This window comes from Suncus etruscus, chromosome 5 (genome assembly GCF_024139225.1).
Source record: "Suncus etruscus isolate mSunEtr1 chromosome 5, mSunEtr1.pri.cur, whole genome shotgun sequence".
Classification (NCBI taxonomy): Eukaryota; Metazoa; Chordata; class Mammalia; order Eulipotyphla; family Soricidae; genus Suncus; species Suncus etruscus.
The window spans coordinates 109,772,858-109,788,837 of NC_064852.1; the positions used below are offsets into that span (position 1 = coordinate 109,772,858).

Sequence of the window (15,980 nt, forward strand, 5' to 3'; positions counted from 1 at the left end):
TCTTTGGGTTTTGTCAAGTAAAACTGGCGATGCGAGCAATGTCAACTCCACATTCTTCACTATGGACTTGTAACTTTCCTGTCCCAGCAAAGTGGCTACTCAGTTACTTCCTGGCATCCCAGACTGCCTCAGCATGCCTGTCCCCCACAACATACATCAGACACTAACCACAAACCACTTGACTCTTTAAACATACTATTCACACAATGACCACATATATAATGCACACATGTACAACACAGCCAACTCCACACACCCTCTGCAAAGGTTGTAAACAGGGCCATGGTGGAAATCAGAGTCACGATGTAGGAACCTTCCCAGACTCACTTGGAACATTTGGGCTTTAATTTGCTAGCAGCCACGTGCAGCATTAGCTCCCAATGCCCCTTCACCTCTGTTAACGTGAGTGGTCATCCAGCCTGTGTGTGGGAAGCACAAATGCAGATGGGATGTGCAGGCAGGATGCAGACGGGCAGGACTCACACATGTAGAATGCTGGCAGGACACACCAGGCACGCTCATACAGGCAGGGCACACACACAGGACACGCATATGCAGAATGCTGGCAGTATGCTCGAAGTTTGCAGCGACACTGAGGCAGAATTCTCACACAGGCAGGACCCATACATACCGGACAAGGGCGCCTACCAGTGCAGCTGCAGGAAACAAAAACTCCCGAGGAGGCTTTCCCTTTGAGCTGTCACACCGGACACACTTTCAAGGTTGGTATCCCATGACTCTAAATTTTGGGTTTGTTTTGTTTCGTCCCTCCGGACCATGGGGTGCTGGGTTTTCATTATGTGCAAGGCAAGTGCTTTACCTCCTGGCTCCCCACCCTCCTGCTCATGGAGTGGAAGGTTCTTGAAGGCCCCCCTCCTCCTCTGTGCCCACCTCTCCACTTTATTCCGGATACTTCTACATCTGTGTACTGTGAGGGTTGGTGGGCGCTTCAGTGCTCATTTCCTGTTTGACTCTGGGGGCTATTGTCTCCTGATCTCAGCATTACCAACCCCCTCACCTTAAATCAAACCATTCCTAGGAGCTCTGTGCCCCTCGGTGGCAGCTGCTTCCCGCACCCTCCCTCACTGTCCAGCTTAGTGTCCTGACTGCTCTTCTAGTCCCTTCGCACCTGTCAACTCTCATGCCCTGAAGGGGAAATCATGGGGGCGGGGAAGGGGCAGTAGGCATTCTGCTGTGGGTGTGGCCTTGTGGTGGGTGGAGCCTACGCATGGCGGGGCCTGTTGGGGGCGAGGCCAGTGCCTGTGTTTTTCTAGGCATATGCTGTAGTGCCAAGTCTGTGCCAGAGCCTTGCTGGAGGCGGGGCAGTTGTTAGCATGAACAGATTCCCCAAAGTGGAGGTCACTGCGAAGGATTCGGTGGAAGGGAGATGGTTCTTCTTAGAGATGCCTGAGGGAAGCAGGAATGGTCCTCGGAGGCCCAGGGCTTCCTGATCATGGACGGCTCCTGCTCCAGCACTGGGCTGGGATCCCGTTGCCCGGGATGGGGGCGGGGAGCGACTTCGGGGCTTGCAGGCTGACCAGGCAGTGTTCAGGCTCACCAGTAAGCTAGCGGCTGTGACTGGGATGCCCAGGGCACCTGGAAAGGACAATGAGGGGAACCGAGCTGTTCCTGGCTTTCCAAGTTCTTGTTACTGCAATGTCCTTCCGGGGCTAGCGGCTGGGTCTGAGCGTCCCTCGCTGAGCCGTCTTCTCTGTTGTCTCTCTTCGTGGCTGAGCTTGGCCAGCTTGGGGGTGCTGCGTGGAACAGGGCTGTGACTGGGTGTGGTGAGGGGAAGCCCAGAAGGACCGTGTCAGATATCCACCTAAACTGTGGGGTGCCGGGCAGGGAAAGGACCACGCGCGGCAGAGATCTGAGGACCTGCTGACCAGCAGGTGCTGCTGGAGCAAGTGAGGGGAGGGGACTGGTGGAGGAGCCATGGGGGGGGGGGGCTGGTGATGAGGGCAGGTGAAGAGGTGGAGGCAGGGTCTGGGATGCAGCATGGGGCAGTGAGGGGGCACTGGGGCTTGGACTGGGGAGTGGAGGTTAGAAGGATGCATAGGGCTGGGCCTGTGATGGCATAAAGGGTTTGTGACTGTGGATTCTAAATTCTCGGGTGGGGGCAGGGTGGGTCCCTTCAAGACCTTCAATATATCCTAGGTGGGGAAACTGAACAGTTGGACAGTGAACTTGGACTAGGGCCCAGGCTCGGTCAGGCCAGTGGGCTGCACCCTGGGAAGAATTTCCAGGGTGCTTCTTTCATCCTCAAGCCAAGCCCTTGAGCCCCCAAACCCTGTTCTCTGGAAATGAGGCAGGGGGACCTACGATTGTGTGTGTGTGTGTGTGTGTGTCTGTCTGTGGAGCAGATGAGCCATTGTGGGCTGCAGATAATGTCCACACTCAAGTAACTGCACACATGAGCATGTGGCTGGGAGCCCATGGACACCAATGTGTTCATACATGGAGAGGTGAATTGTAAGTGTGTGTGCTCATGTGTGTGTGTGTGTGTGCATGGGCCGTGCCTGCTGCAGAAGGCTCCAAACACCAGCGCCTGCCCTGGTGGGTTCTCTCCCCAGCAGGGGTGAAAGACTACAGATCCTCAATGCCTACGAACAGGACACCGGCTCTGCATGAAAACAATTGGCTGCAGGGGCACTACACGGACTACAGCCAGGATTGAGCTTGGGTACCCCAAAAGATCCAGGCTGGAAAATATATGTCTCACATGCGTGCACGGAGAGGCTGCCAGGACAGAGAGATGACAGTCACCACAGGCTCCTGTTTCCCTCAGGGCTGCACCTCACAGCCTCCAGGACTGGGTGATGAGGCCGGTGAGTGCTAGCAGAGGAGTGGATGGAACATCAGAATAAAGTGGCCTTTTGGCAACTTCAGCCTGAGGGTCAAGGCTACTCAGCCCCTGGTGGGCACCTGGGGCAGGGGGGAAGAGGGACAGACACAGTTCCTGGCCAGGCTCCTGCGGAGGACCTCCAAGCCAGCCCCTAGTCCACACCATGCAGACCACATTGACACTGGCGGGTGTCCAGACTTTTATTTGCACAAGGGCAGTGGTCAGCAGTGGAGCCACACACTGCCCTCAGCTACTCTCCTGGCCCCAGAGGAAAAGCGAAGCCAGCCAATGGCCTTGGGCACAGGTCAGGTGGATCGGCACCCCTGGCCCTGACCAAAGAAGAGGTGCCACAGGACTCACAGCCTGAGAGGGGACCCCCACCATATCTGAGCCCTGGAGGAGCCTCTGGGGATGGGGCGTCACATGTTCCAGAAAGCTCTGAGCAAGCACACTGGGCGCATCCTTGTTAGGCAGCCAGGCACCTCTAGGGCCAACCTGAGTCACCTCCTTCTCTGGAGGGGGGGAGGGGGAGCCCAGAGCAGAGCTGGCGATGCCAGTGGGACACATGGAGGTGGCTGGTCTTCCCCCAGGAGGAAGCCTGTCTGACTGAGTCTGAGGGTTCATGCAAGATCTCAAAAGGCCCAGCAGACACAGATGCATGTTGAGTATCTCAACACTCCCTAGGGATTTCGGGGTGCTAGGGGAGCCCAGCTGAGACACCCACGCTGGTTGTCAGCAGGTGGCAGGAGAGGAAGGCACAGGCTTGAGCCCGACAGGGATACTCCTTGGGGCTCCCTGCAGCCCCATCACCCCCAAACTCCCTGAAAGACATGGCTGAGGGGCACTCTGGCTGGCCTGGAGACCTGATACAAAATGGAAAGCCAGGACAGAGTCCCACCACACTCCACAGGGCCTTTAACTGTTCCTCACGCCCCCAGCCTCTCCGGGCCATTGTCCGAGCAGAGATGGGTCGTCTCAGTCCCGTGGCCTTGGTTGCCAGAGCTGCAGGCAGTTACCACCAACAGGGCCTGGCCGCTGACAGGATCAGAGTGAGCAGCAGGAGCAGCATGGGCACGTGGGGCTGCGGGCACCCCACGCCCGAGGTCTTCTGGCCTTCCTGCTCCGACAGACCGGGCAGGGCATGGGTCAGGGATGTCCTGGAGCTAGGGCTTTTCCTGCCTCCCCGGTGGCCACAAATGGCATCCGGGCAGCCCTCTCCACTGCCCGAGCCGCTCCCATCGTCACCTGGGGGTGAGGAATCTCCAGTGGGTCCCTGTAGACTGGCAACCCCAGTTTGGGGGTCCCCATCCTGTCCTAAGCCACTCCTAAATAGATCCCAAATAGGACAGAGGATGACAGCCTTAGCGGGGACAGGGCTTGGGAGTCCAGGCCAGGTGCCAGGTACTAACAGCACCCTCAGAAGACCACTGTGAAGACCCAGGCTGGGGGAGACAGGTCCTGAACCTGCCCTTGCTCCTGGGGATGGTCTGGCTGGTTCCACCAGGCCCAACATCCCGGCCCCATAGACAGCCACACCTCTAGACTAAGCTTCGCCCAGCTCTGATGGCCCCTCCCCAAGACTGCAAGCCCTGGTCCTTTAAGTCCTGCTCCTATTGATAGAATGTAAGCCCCATACTGGCCCTAATGGCCCCTCCCACAGCCTGTAAGCCCCGCCCTGGACCTGATGGTTCCACCCCTAGCTTGTAAGCCTTGCCCTGGCTGTGCCCTTCTAGCTGATGGCCTTCTAGCCCTGCCCAGGGCTTGATGGTCCCACCCCTAGCCCGTAAGCCCCGCCCTCACTGGCATCCTGGAAGTCCACATCGTCACCATTGTAGGCACTACGCAGGCGGTTGGTCATGATCTTCAACTGCATGATCTGCTGGCGAATGCTCATGTCTGGCTTGGTGATATCCACCTCCACCTCAGGGTTGTTGATCTGGTTGGCCAGGCCATCACCCATCACCTCTGGGAGGTACCTAGTGGGGAGAGGCCCAATCACCTAAACAGCCGCTGCCGGGCCTCCCCCTCTGCCTGTCTGAGCACAGGATGTCCTGTTGCATGCCTTGAGCCATGTGGCACCTACCGGCCCCTGGCCATGCCATTCCAACAGTGCTCATCACTGGCAATGCTCATGGCCAGCTTCTCAGTGCACAACATCCCTGGAAGGCTGATCCAGAAGTCCTGTGCGGCGCGGAGCTGGGCCTTGGCCTCGGGTACCTGTGGGGCAGTCATCAGTCCACAGAGAGCCCTGCCCAGCCCGCCCAGCCTGCAGACCTGCATGCCCAGGGAAGGTGCTACTCACCAGCTTGTCCAGGGCCCCTGTGGGTGGCATCTCTGGAAGCACCAGCTTGTTTCGGTGCCGAGACTCCTCGGCACCTTCAGGGTTCACTCTGGGATTTCCGCAGCCCTGGATGACCTAGGGGAGACTAAAGGGTCCTACAGGGCTACACTGGAGTCCCCCTTCCCCGCCACTCCCCATGAGGGATCTCCTTCCTGCCGCACCTTGGCCATCATTGTGTCCTGACTGTCCCGCAGCGCATTGACAGCCTCTGCCAGCCAAATGTGTACACTGCCCATGACGCTCTCTGCGCCTGACGGGCCCCAGAACTTGTCGGTGACCAGCGCCATGGAGTCTGGGGTGGGTGGGGGGGAGACCAGGTTAGCTCCCAGCATGTGCATGTAATGGCAGGGGATGCAGTCACACTTAGCCCCACCTGGACAGCTGGGTGCAAGTGGGGACACAGGAGGACCAGGACCAGGACCAGGGGGGGGTCCCAGGTTCCCTCTACAGACGGGGCTGTGGGGCTCACCCAGGAGGTTCCTCCATTCAGCGTCCAGGTCGGCCTGGTTGGCCAGGCAGCCCTTGAGCACGTTTCGACAGTAGTCGGGGCAGGGCCGAGCACCAGTGACCCCCAGGCAGGGTGCACAGTACATCAGTCTCATGACGGCCCTGGAGCACTCGGGGCCCAGAGGCACCTGGGGAGGAGATGCACTGAGCCTATGCTGCACTCTGACCCCTGGGCCCGGTGGTGGTGGGAGTGGGGGGTGCTTTGCTCTGGCCATCCTTCGGGGGGGGGGGGGACCCATGGTGGGATCTCTGTGTCTGTTAGGCAACACGCGGGCCTGGGTCCAGCTCAGGGGTAAGGTTGGGGGTGACCAGCCCTGGGAGGTGGGAGGGTCCTGCCGTGCCTAGCCCTTCCCTGAAGGGGACCCTGGCTGCTGGGGGAGCCATACCTGGACCACCTTCCGGACTACGTCCCCGGCCACGCCCAGGCCCTGCAGGAAGGCGCGGGCAGCCACAAGCGTACGAGTGGCACGCAGGCGCAGCTGCCTCGGGGCGTCTCCAAAGGGCCGCAGCGGCTCTGCCTGCTTGCCCAGGCAGTCCAGGTAGTCGTCAGGCAGCAGCAGGCGCGGGTGCAGCAGGCGCAGAAGCCGCTCCAGCAGCCGCGCCCAGAACTCGGCCAGTGTCTCTTCTAGGTGCAAGCCGGCCCCGCGGCAGTAGCGGCGCAGCTCGGCATACAGGTCCCGGAAGGCGCGGGCGCTCTGCGCGTCCAGCTCCCCGAAGGAACCGGGGAAGGCGGCCAGCAACGTGCGCTCCGACTGGTTCAGCAGGCGCTGGAAGTGGTCTGGGGACGGGGTGGGGGCGAGAGTTTAAGGCTCGGGGCCACTGAGGGCCCAGAATCATGCACCCTAGGCTGAACTCCAGGTCAGGCGCGGGGGTTCGTGGGGAACGAGCTCTGGATACAGGATTGGGAGGAGCAACTAGAGAGGGCCGGACTGAGCATGAGCTGTCTGGGGGCTGCTGCAGGAAGGGCACTGTGTCCATTGTCCTTCCCGCCGGGGCTCCAGGATGGGGGTACCTGGCTCTGAACCCTGGGTCACAGGGAGCCCGTCTGTTTCCAGGGACATCTCCAGACCTCTTGGGGGATAGCAAGAGGACCTGGATCTCAGGCACCCTCAGGACCATGATTTAAGGGCTCTAAGCGTCTCCTGCTTGGTGGTGGGGCGAGGATCCCCATCTCAGGGCACCCCCTATCCCCTGCCAGAGCCCAGGGCGGCACAGAACTGGGCTCCACAGCGGACACAGACGGGTGGACAGCCTGGCGTGCTAACGTACGCACCGTCGAAGGCCCGTAGCTGCGTGGCCAGCACGGCCTGCAGGGCGCGGCCGCTGTCCAGGAGCGCTTCCTCCAGCTCAGCACGGCTGCGGTTGGCCAGTTTCTCCTCCATGGCAGCACTGCAGCAGGTGGAGCCCTGGGGGCAGATCCGCAGGTGTTCCCCTGTGGGGGAGGAGGCAGGTGAGTGGGACGGCGGGCAAGGCACAGAGCAATGCAGAGACCGGGTGGGGCAGGCCTGTAGGTGCTGGGGTGCAGGGAGGTGGAAGGGAGCCCTAAATGGAGTAGCTACGGTGTGGTCCCCACTTGACTCCTGCCAACCCAAGAGTGATGTGTAGGCTGCCAGGCTGGTGGGGGGGGGCCTTCAGGCTGGGTGGGAGATAGGGCAGGTGACCCAACCCCAGACCCTCAGCTGCCCATGGGAAGCATGTGTCCGTCCTCTCTAGGGTGCAGTCTGGGGTGGCTCACTCATTCTAGCATGTGCCTCGAATCGCCTTCAGTACTACCCAGCCACCCCCAGCCGAGCACCTCCTGCCCCGTAAGGGGTTTCAGTCCCCCTTTCCTGCTTTTCCCTTCTGAGGCCCAAGAGCTGCCCAACCTGACCCTTTCAGGAGACGAACCTTTAGGAAGTGGGGGCTGTCTCTGCACCTAGTCTCTGCAGGTGGGTCCCCATGATTGGTCTCCCATGCATTCCTGACACAGGCTGGTTCTAAGCAGTGGTTCCAGCCACTATGACCCCAGCCCGGCAACCTGTGCTGTTCCGGCAGCCCCAGCCAGCCCCCGGCCCTCCCTCCCTCCACGACTCACGGGAGTGAAGACACGGAGCCAGAGCCGGGGCGCCGGGGAGGCCGGAGGGTTGGACGGTCTGTAGGCACCCCAACTCCAGCTTGCCAGCCCTGTCACCACTGCTTTTGCCGGAGACGGGGGCTTCTGCCCACCCAGAGGGCCACATCTCCAGTCTCACCCCTTCTTAGCCCAACCCCCGGCTCCACAATCTGCCCACAGTCCTCGAGGCTACTCTGTGAGCACTGTGCCAGGAGTCCTCTCCCTGTGCTTTCTATAGGTGCATGCAGGTATTGGAAGTGCGGGAACTCCTGCTTCCACCCCTACCTTCCCAGGACCCTCTGCCATTTGGCACAGCCTCTCCTCTACCTGCAGCCCCAGCCTTCCACATACTCCCATACACCCCATATACCCATTCTGGGTAGCCCGGGGCCCTGCCACACAGAGGCCCACGTTTCCACAAGTTTCCGGTACTCCCAAGAGATTGCAGCCTGCTAAGCAGGCCTAAGGGGATATGCTGGGTGGGACCCGCGGAGAGCATCGCCGGCACCCAACCACCTACCACCTCAGGGTCCCGACCGGGCCCCGGATCTCAAGGGCGCCCCCAGAGACTGCGCTCGGATCTGCAGAAGCAGATCTCCCCGCACCCCACCCATCTATCGGAAAGCCCAGACCCAAAGCTCACCCCTGCCCCGGGACACCCCCCTCCTCACATACACACACACACACACACACACACACACACACACACACACACACACACACACACACACACACACACACACACGTCTGAGCCAGGCGGAACAAAGACCAGCGGCAGCCCCTGCGGCAGCCCCTGCCCTTCCCTCCCTGTCCTCCGCCCCCCGTCCCGTCCCGTCCCGTCCCGCGCAATGAGGGTCCCGCGGGGATTGGGGGACTGCAGCCGCTGGGGCGCCGGCGGGGCGGGGGCTGCGGCAGAAGAGGGGCCCGGCGCCCCGCGGTGTGCAGGGAAGGGGCTTGCCGCAGTGGGCGCGGCGGGCGCGATGCGCAAGGCGGGGAGGGGAGGGGAGTGGAGGGGAGCGGGCAGGGTCGGGCCCGGGCGACGCGGGGACGACAGGGGCTGCGGGCAGAGAAGCCCGGCAGGCGGCGGGGAAGGCGGGATGAAGCCGGACGGCTACGGGCGGCCAAGGGACCGAGGGGCAGATGAGGATGGAGAAGGATGGAGGAGGATGGATGGATGGATGGGCTGCGTGCGGCGGTGCGGGACGCGGGAAGGTCGTTGTGATCCGGCTCCGCGGCTTCCAGCCGGGCCGGACCGGGGACGCCCTTGGCGGCGGCGGCTGTTCCCAGGGCGAAGTCCCGGCAGCGGCGGCAGCGGCTCCGGTGGCGGTGCTCGTGCTCGCGGTTCTGCGGTCCGCCGGGCAGGTGGGGCCGAGAAGCGGCGAAGCAGCAGGACGTGAGGGCAGCACCGCGCCCCGGGCACCGCAGCCGCACTGGCGCGCTGGGCAGAGGCGGCGGCTCCCGCGCGGGGCGCACCACCCCGGCCCCGCCCCCGGACCAAGCCCCGCCCCTCTTCCCCACGCCGCACGCGTTCCCAGTCCCGAGCCGGCTCTTCATTCCGTCTCCGACACGCCCCTCCTTGAAGCTCCGCCCCGCCCCACCGCCGACCACGCCCAAAGCCTCGCCCCACGCAACCCAGCCACGCCCCCCAGCTCAGGGCCGCTCTCTCCTTGCCCGCTGCCTGCTCAGGCCGCCAAGTTCTCGCCCTCCCTGCAGCACCGTCTGGCGCTCCCGGTGCCCGAGGACCGGGTGGTTATGGGGGCGCCTCGCTGACCCCGCGAGAGTGGTTGCTAGATCCCAGGGGGGGGTCCCCTTTCTCCGATGGCTGCTGCACACGGAGGCCACCAGGTTACCCCCCTCCCACCCGCGCCCAAAGCCCATCACGGGGAATTCCGGGCCGACGCAGGTGGCGCTGGGCAGGCGCAGGCACGCCCCGGGCCCCCGACTCCGCTCAGTACCAGCCCGGCTAAAGCGCCACTTCGCCAGGTGTGTGGGGCTGCACCCCGCCCCGCCGCTCTGCACGCTGAGTACGTCCCGTGAAGAGGCAGTGGGAGAGGAAGCTGGGCCTGCTGTGCTCGCCGCGGGCCGCTGGTGCCCGCGACCGTGGCTCCCACTGCCGCCAATCGGCTGGAAGTGAGCCCCGAGGCCGAGGTGGCCCCAAGCGGACGGGTGCGGCGAGGCGGGGTGTGGGCCTAGACATGTGGGCGCAGGGAAGGGCCCGGGATGGAGTCTGGGGGCATCCTCATGGGCAACAGGCCCCGTTCCGGCCCAGCAGCAGCTGTGAGTCGGGCGAGACCCCAGGGTTAAAGTGCAGGGCCACCAGTCTCACGGCTGCAGAAGTCCCTCATATTTGTGGGACTCTCCTGTACAGTTCTCCTGAGCATAGTGCCCAGCTGTGCTCACATACATGTACTGGCCCTTTGCTCACAAGTATCCAGGTCTTTGCCGACAGGCGTACGGAGCAGGCCCCAGCACGGCAAGGAAAAAGCCTCCCACCCAGGTGCACTTCAGGGACTCACAGCTCCCTGCCACAGAGATCAACTTCGAGATTGGGAGCCGCTTCTGCCTCCAGACTCCACAGTGACATAGAATGGGGTTTCCATGGGGGACACAGACTGCAGGGTGAGGTAGGGACACATGGGGCTGGGAGTCTTATGAGGAACACTGGGCTGCAGGCAGTGGGGTACCCACTGATAGCCCCTGGATGGGAGGAACTAGCCTCCTGGTACAGGAGTTGCAGGACAAGGCTATACACGCCAGCCCCTGGGTGCTGAGGGACCCCCCCCCCTTTGGGGTGTCTCCAGCTCTGCTTCTGGGGACCTCAAAGCTCTCAGCACTCTGTAACCACCACGGTGCTGGTGAGGGTGGTGATCTCAGAACGGATGAGCACAGGCTCCCATCCCATCAGCACCAGGCATAGGGGCCAGGTGAAGGGCCATGGTGAGGGGTAGGTATGGAGGGGTGCAAGTGGGCAGGGAGGAGAGGGCCTGTGTCACTAAGGGGACTCTGGTCCCTGCAACTCCCAGCAGGGCCAGGCTGTCTGTCCCTCTAGTCCTGAACCGTCCACACGTCCCACTTGGTGCCAACTGCAGACCGCGGGGACCTGAGCCAAGTGAGGCGGTGTCTGGCATCACCCTCCCCAGGGCCTGCCAGGCGGTCACAGCAGTGGGTGGTTCCTGGGCCCAGACGGTGGATACGCCTGCACTGCACCTCACCAGAGGCCCAGAGGGCCCCAAGTCAGGCAGTGGGGACAAAGGGACAGCCTGGACATCATGGGCCAAGCATGATGCAGTCCCCTGCCCAGTAACATGGACAGAGCCCAGGTGCCTATCTGAGTCTGCACTACTGACCTCAGACTGCTGAATTCACAGCTACCAGCTGGGCACCTCAGGGAGAGTCTGCAGGTTGGACCTGGGAAGGGGGTGGATGGACTGACGGACTCAGGCAGGGAAGCTATGCGACTGACTGTGCCATCATCAGGCCTCAAGAGCCCTGGGTTGGCCTTATTCCCGCTCTATGGGTACACCTAGTCCCCCTATTTCTCCACTCTGGTCCTCACTCTGGACCTGGCCATGCAGGGTCAGGAGGCAGACACACCTGAGGCAGCAAGTGGGGACCAGGCACTTGGGGGTCCCCAGAGTCCTCACAGGCCTAAGACGGCCCCTTCCTCCCTACAGGGCCCAGCCACGTGCTGTCTTGTGGAGATTCAGGCGCGGCTGGGCCCTGGGGGGTAGAGGTCAGGGCGAGTAGCCCGGGAGTTGGAGGGACAAGGGCCCCTTGAGGCCACCCTGTCACCTGGCCAAGCTGGGGATCCCAGGGAGCATTTAGCACAAATGAGCAGCACTGAGGCCCCCGAGCGCCTTCATACTGGGCTCATGGGGGCTAATTTGGCACCGAGGTCCTGAGCTGTGCACCACCATGGAGCCCCCAATCCAGGGTCATGGTGACCTTCTGGCTGAGAGAAATGGTACCTGCTGGCACAGCAGACGGGGCCCCGGGAGAATGAGAGTAAGCAGAGCCCCCTACCTCCACAGGGGAGTCAACCCCAAGGGACTGCGCCCCAGGCAGTGAGGTCTGAAGGAGGCCCTGCAGGAAGCACTCAGGATTCCTGCTCAGATAGCTGGCTACTCCTCACCTGCTGCCTGCCCCACCTGGCACCATGGGCATTGCTGTGCCCCAGACCTGTGGTGCCCAGGCCCGTCTGAGCACAGCCAGGGAGAAGAGCTGCCAGACTGGGCAGGCAGAAGTGGGGCTGGGGGGAGGCCTATGGCTGGGACTGCCTCGGATGGGCCAGCGGTCCCTCCGGTGGGGCTGACCTTGTTCTGGGTCTCCTGTCCCCACTTGGGCTATGCCAGTCTTGTCCCAAGGCCCCTACATCCTCCACCGCTGCTGGCCTCTGCACATGGCTCCGCCAGCTCTGGGGCCCAGATCCATGACTTCCCTACACCTCAGTTTACCCCTCTGTGAGGCAGCCCGAGGATACGGTCCCTGATGCCCCAACAGTGATGCTCTCTGTGGGTCTGTAAGCCCAGCCAGAGAAGCCCCGGGGGGAAGCAGGCGCAGAGGTGTGGCCAGCGAGAGCTGTGGGCGGCTATGGCCCGTTGCATCATGCGCTGCCCGGCTGGTTCCCCTGGGCAGCCTGAGGGCACCCTCGCAGATCTGGTCCTCACGTTGGTGATGAAACACAATGTACTGCATGACACCCCTTCAGTGACCATATTGCAAACCAGTGTGTAAAGGGGAAGAAAGTAAGATAGAGAGAGGGAGGGGGGGGGGAGAGAGAGAAAGAGAGAGGAAAGAGAGTTGGAGAGAGAGAGGGAGAGAAAGAGAGAGGAAAGAGAGTTGGAGAGAAAGAGAGGGAGAGAGGGAGAGAGGAGGGAGGAGAGAGGAGGGAGAGGAGAGAGAAGAGAGAAGAGAGGAAAGAGAGGGGGAGAGAAAGAGAGGGGAGACGGAGAGGAGGGAGGAGACGGAGAGGAGGGAAGAGAGAGGAGGGAGAGGAAGGAGAGAAAGAGAGGAAAGAGAGAGTTGGAGAGAAAGAGAGAGGGAGAGGGGGAGAGAGGAGGGAGGAGAGAGAGGAGGGAGAGGAGAGAGAAGAGGAAAGAGGGACGAGAAAGAGGAGAGAGGGAGAGGAGAGAGGGAGAGGAGAGAGAGAAAGAGAGGGGGAGAGAAAGAGGAAGAGGGGGAGAGAGGAGGGAGGAGAGAGGAGGGAGAGGAGAGAGAAGAGAGGAAAGAGAGGGGGAAAGAGGAGAGAGGGAGAGGGAGGAGAGAGGAGAGAGAGGAGGGAGAGGAGAGAGAGGAGGGAGAGGGAAGAGAGAGGGAGAGGGAAGAGAGAGGGAGAGGGAAGAGAGAGGGAGAGGGAAGAGAGAGGGAGAGGGAAGAGAGAGAGAGAGAGAGAGAGAGAGAGAGAGAGAGAGAGAGAGAGAGAGAGAGAGAGAGAGAGAGAGAGAGAGAGAGAGAGAGAAAGAACAGTGGGAGGGAAACTGGGGACATTGGTGGTGGAAAATGTGCCCTGGGGAAGGGTGTTGGACATTGTATGACTGAAAGTCAACCACGAACAACTTTGTAACTGTGTTGCACAGCGATTCAAAATAAATAAGTTAAAAAAAAAAAAACACTGGGGGCCGGGCGGTGGCGCTGGAGGTAAGGTGCCTGCCTTACCTGCGCTAGCCTAGGAGACGGACCGCGGTTCGATCCCCCGGCGTCCCATATGGTCCCCCAAGCCAGGAGCGACTTCTGAGCGCATAGCCAGGAGTAACCCCTGAGCGTTACCGGGTGTGGCCCAAAAACCAAAAAAAAAAAAAAAAAAAAAAAAAAAACACTAAAGAAACAAGGGTCCTGGGGCTGGCGGTGGATGGGTGATGGGGATGGAATAGGTGGCCATACATGAGGCCATCATAGTCACAGGCCTTCTGATACCTGTTGGGGACAGCTCTGGTCCAGGCAGAGGCCCTGAAGGGATCTTTCCCCTCGAAGATGGGCCAATCCCATGGCCGCAACAGAACTTCCGAGGAGGCTAGAATGATAGTCAAACGAAGAGGACAGCTGACCCAGCATCCCATATCGTTCCCTGAACACTGGCAGGAATAATTTTTGAGTGCAGAGCCAGGAAGAAGCCCTGAGTGGTGCTGGGTGTTGTCCTTCCAAAACCAAAATAAAAAACCCCAAAACTCAAAAAAAAAAAATAATCGCAAGTGTCCAGGGGACCCCAGCAAGGGCAGGAAATAGAGATGGATCCAGGACCCGGTTGAGAGTAAGAGAAACGGCTGGACTCTAGATCTGGGACCCCGGAGTGGACAGGGAAATACTGCTGGGCTCGGGATTCACCAGATGCTGGGGCGCTTCTGACCAGAAGACCCAGATTCCGACCCCTGCCCCAGCCACTCCGAGTGGACAGCCCCACCCATAACCCGGGACAGCACGGTGGGACCTTGGCGTCCGTCGCGCAGGCACATGTAATCGGACACCCTCCCCGTCTTGTCACCCTTTGGTCACGCACACAGGCCCACACGCTGGGATCTGGGGCCAGCCCACACAGCTCCGGACCCTCCTGCCCATGTCTTCTCTCCCACAGCACCAGCCCCACCATCCACTCAATGCAGTCCATGCAGTCCACCACACGCGAAGACCTGCACGCCCTTCCGCCCATCAGGGCTGTGCACACAATTAGGGATGGTCGTACAGGGGCCCACAGGGACCCCCAGCTCCACAATGACCCATGGTCCCCAGGGGCCCGCACGGCCACCGGACCACCAGAGGGCGCACGGTGCGGCGGGCACGACCCAGCGGCTGGCCCAGGAGTGTGATAGCCCCTAACCGGCAGGTCACCGCGCCTCTGCCCCGGTTGCTGCTGGCACCGCCGGGCGCGCGGCCTCGGAAGGCCCTGGCTGGGGCGGGCGCGCGGCCATGGGGCCCGAAGGACAGTGTCCCCGAGACACCTCCGGCCCCGGGGAGGGAGGTGCTGGGATGAGGCGAGGCGGCAGCGGCCCGGGATCTAGAGGCACCACGGACGTGGCTCTGCGGGGCGGCCAACCCGGGGCTCCACGGGGACAGCGGCGGCCTTCAGCCTGCTCTGTCCTGCCCTGGTGCTGCCCAAGCCGGACACTGGTCCCCACGAACCGGGCCACGGGTCTTAGCACGCGGACAAGTTCGGGGGAAGGGTCCCACGTCCAGGGAACAGGGGGGTGGCCTGGAGCTACCTGGACCCCCCAACGCGCAATGGAGAAGGAGAACCCGGCAGTGCAAAGCTTCCCCGCAACCCCCTCGGCAGTCAGCAGAACGGGGCCGGGGCCTGCCGGAGGGGTCCCCAAGGCCTTCTCCGGGAGGCGGGTGCGTGCCGGTCATTCGGGCCCCCGGTCAGCACTGCGGGGCCCCTCACCTACCCGCTGGAATCTGGCCCGCGCCCGTCCAGACCCTGCCCCGTGCCCCGCCAGCCCACGTGGCCGGCTCCGCACACGAGGGCAGTGGGATTCGGGGGTGCGGCGGGGGGCGCGGAAGCCCCGGGAAGGCCCCACCCCCACTCGGTCCCCGCGCTCCCCGCGGGGGGAGGGGCGGCCGCGGCAGCTGCAGGGCCGGGCGGGCCGCGGCCGACAAAGACCCGCACGCGACCACCTGCAGCGGCTACCGCCCGGCGCCCCCAGCCAGGCTGCGCGCGCGGCACAAGTTCGTGCAGAACTCGGGGTCCTCCCGGCTGCCTCCGGAGGAGGCCGGCCCTGCCCGGAGCGAGCCCTGCCCCGCGGCCATCGGCCCACGCTCCCAGCCCGTGGCCACGGATGCGGGGGCCGTAGAGCGGGACGCCGCGCTCCCGCACTCACCCGAGAGCTCCGTCTGGGGCACGTCGCTCAGGCTGAAGCCCTTGGCGCCGTAGATCTGGCGGACTTCGCCGCAGCTCCGGCTCTTGCTGGCCGGGTCCCCGCGGGCGCAGGCGGCCAGCGCGGCGGCGCACAGCAGACACCAGGCCGGGGCGCGGAGCTCCATGGCGCCCCCGGCCCGGCCTCTCGCGCAGCCCCGGCGCCGAAGGCCCGCACCAAGGTCCCGGCGCGGCTGGGGTCCGGCGGGCGAAGGCGGAGACACAGGGGCGGTGGGCGCGGGGCGCGGGGCCGCCGCTCGGAGGGGACGCCCGGAGCGGGCAGCGAGCGCACAGCCCGGCTCGGCGCGGCGCCTCCCCCGCCGCCGGCCGCGGGAGAGGGGCGGAGGGGCGC

The 15,980-nt window shown here is 63.0% G+C and overlaps 1 protein-coding gene and 1 long non-coding RNA gene across 2 annotated transcripts; one reads left to right on the forward strand and one right to left on the reverse strand.

Moving 5' to 3' along the window:
* The first annotated feature begins 317 nt into the window (after window positions 1-317).
* On the forward strand, window positions 318-2,877 carry LOC126009019 (uncharacterized). The gene is made up of 2 exons (XR_007495878.1): window positions 318-722; window positions 2,577-2,877. It is a non-coding gene; the product is annotated as an uncharacterized LOC126009019 (long non-coding RNA).
* Window positions 2,878-3,826: 949 nt separating this feature from the next.
* On the reverse strand, window positions 3,827-15,780 carry GPC1 (glypican 1). The gene is made up of 9 exons (XM_049773221.1): window positions 15,594-15,780; window positions 6,967-7,125; window positions 6,080-6,471; window positions 5,656-5,821; window positions 5,348-5,478; window positions 5,148-5,261; window positions 4,929-5,062; window positions 4,646-4,821; window positions 3,827-4,090 (listed from the first exon to the last, which is right to left on the reverse strand). Exons 1-9 carry the CDS (start codon window positions 15,754-15,756, stop codon window positions 3,858-3,860), a joined length of 1,668 nt encoding a protein of 555 aa, XP_049629178.1. The 5' UTR covers window positions 15,757-15,780; the 3' UTR covers window positions 3,827-3,857.
* Window positions 15,781-15,980: the final 200 nt, after the last annotated feature.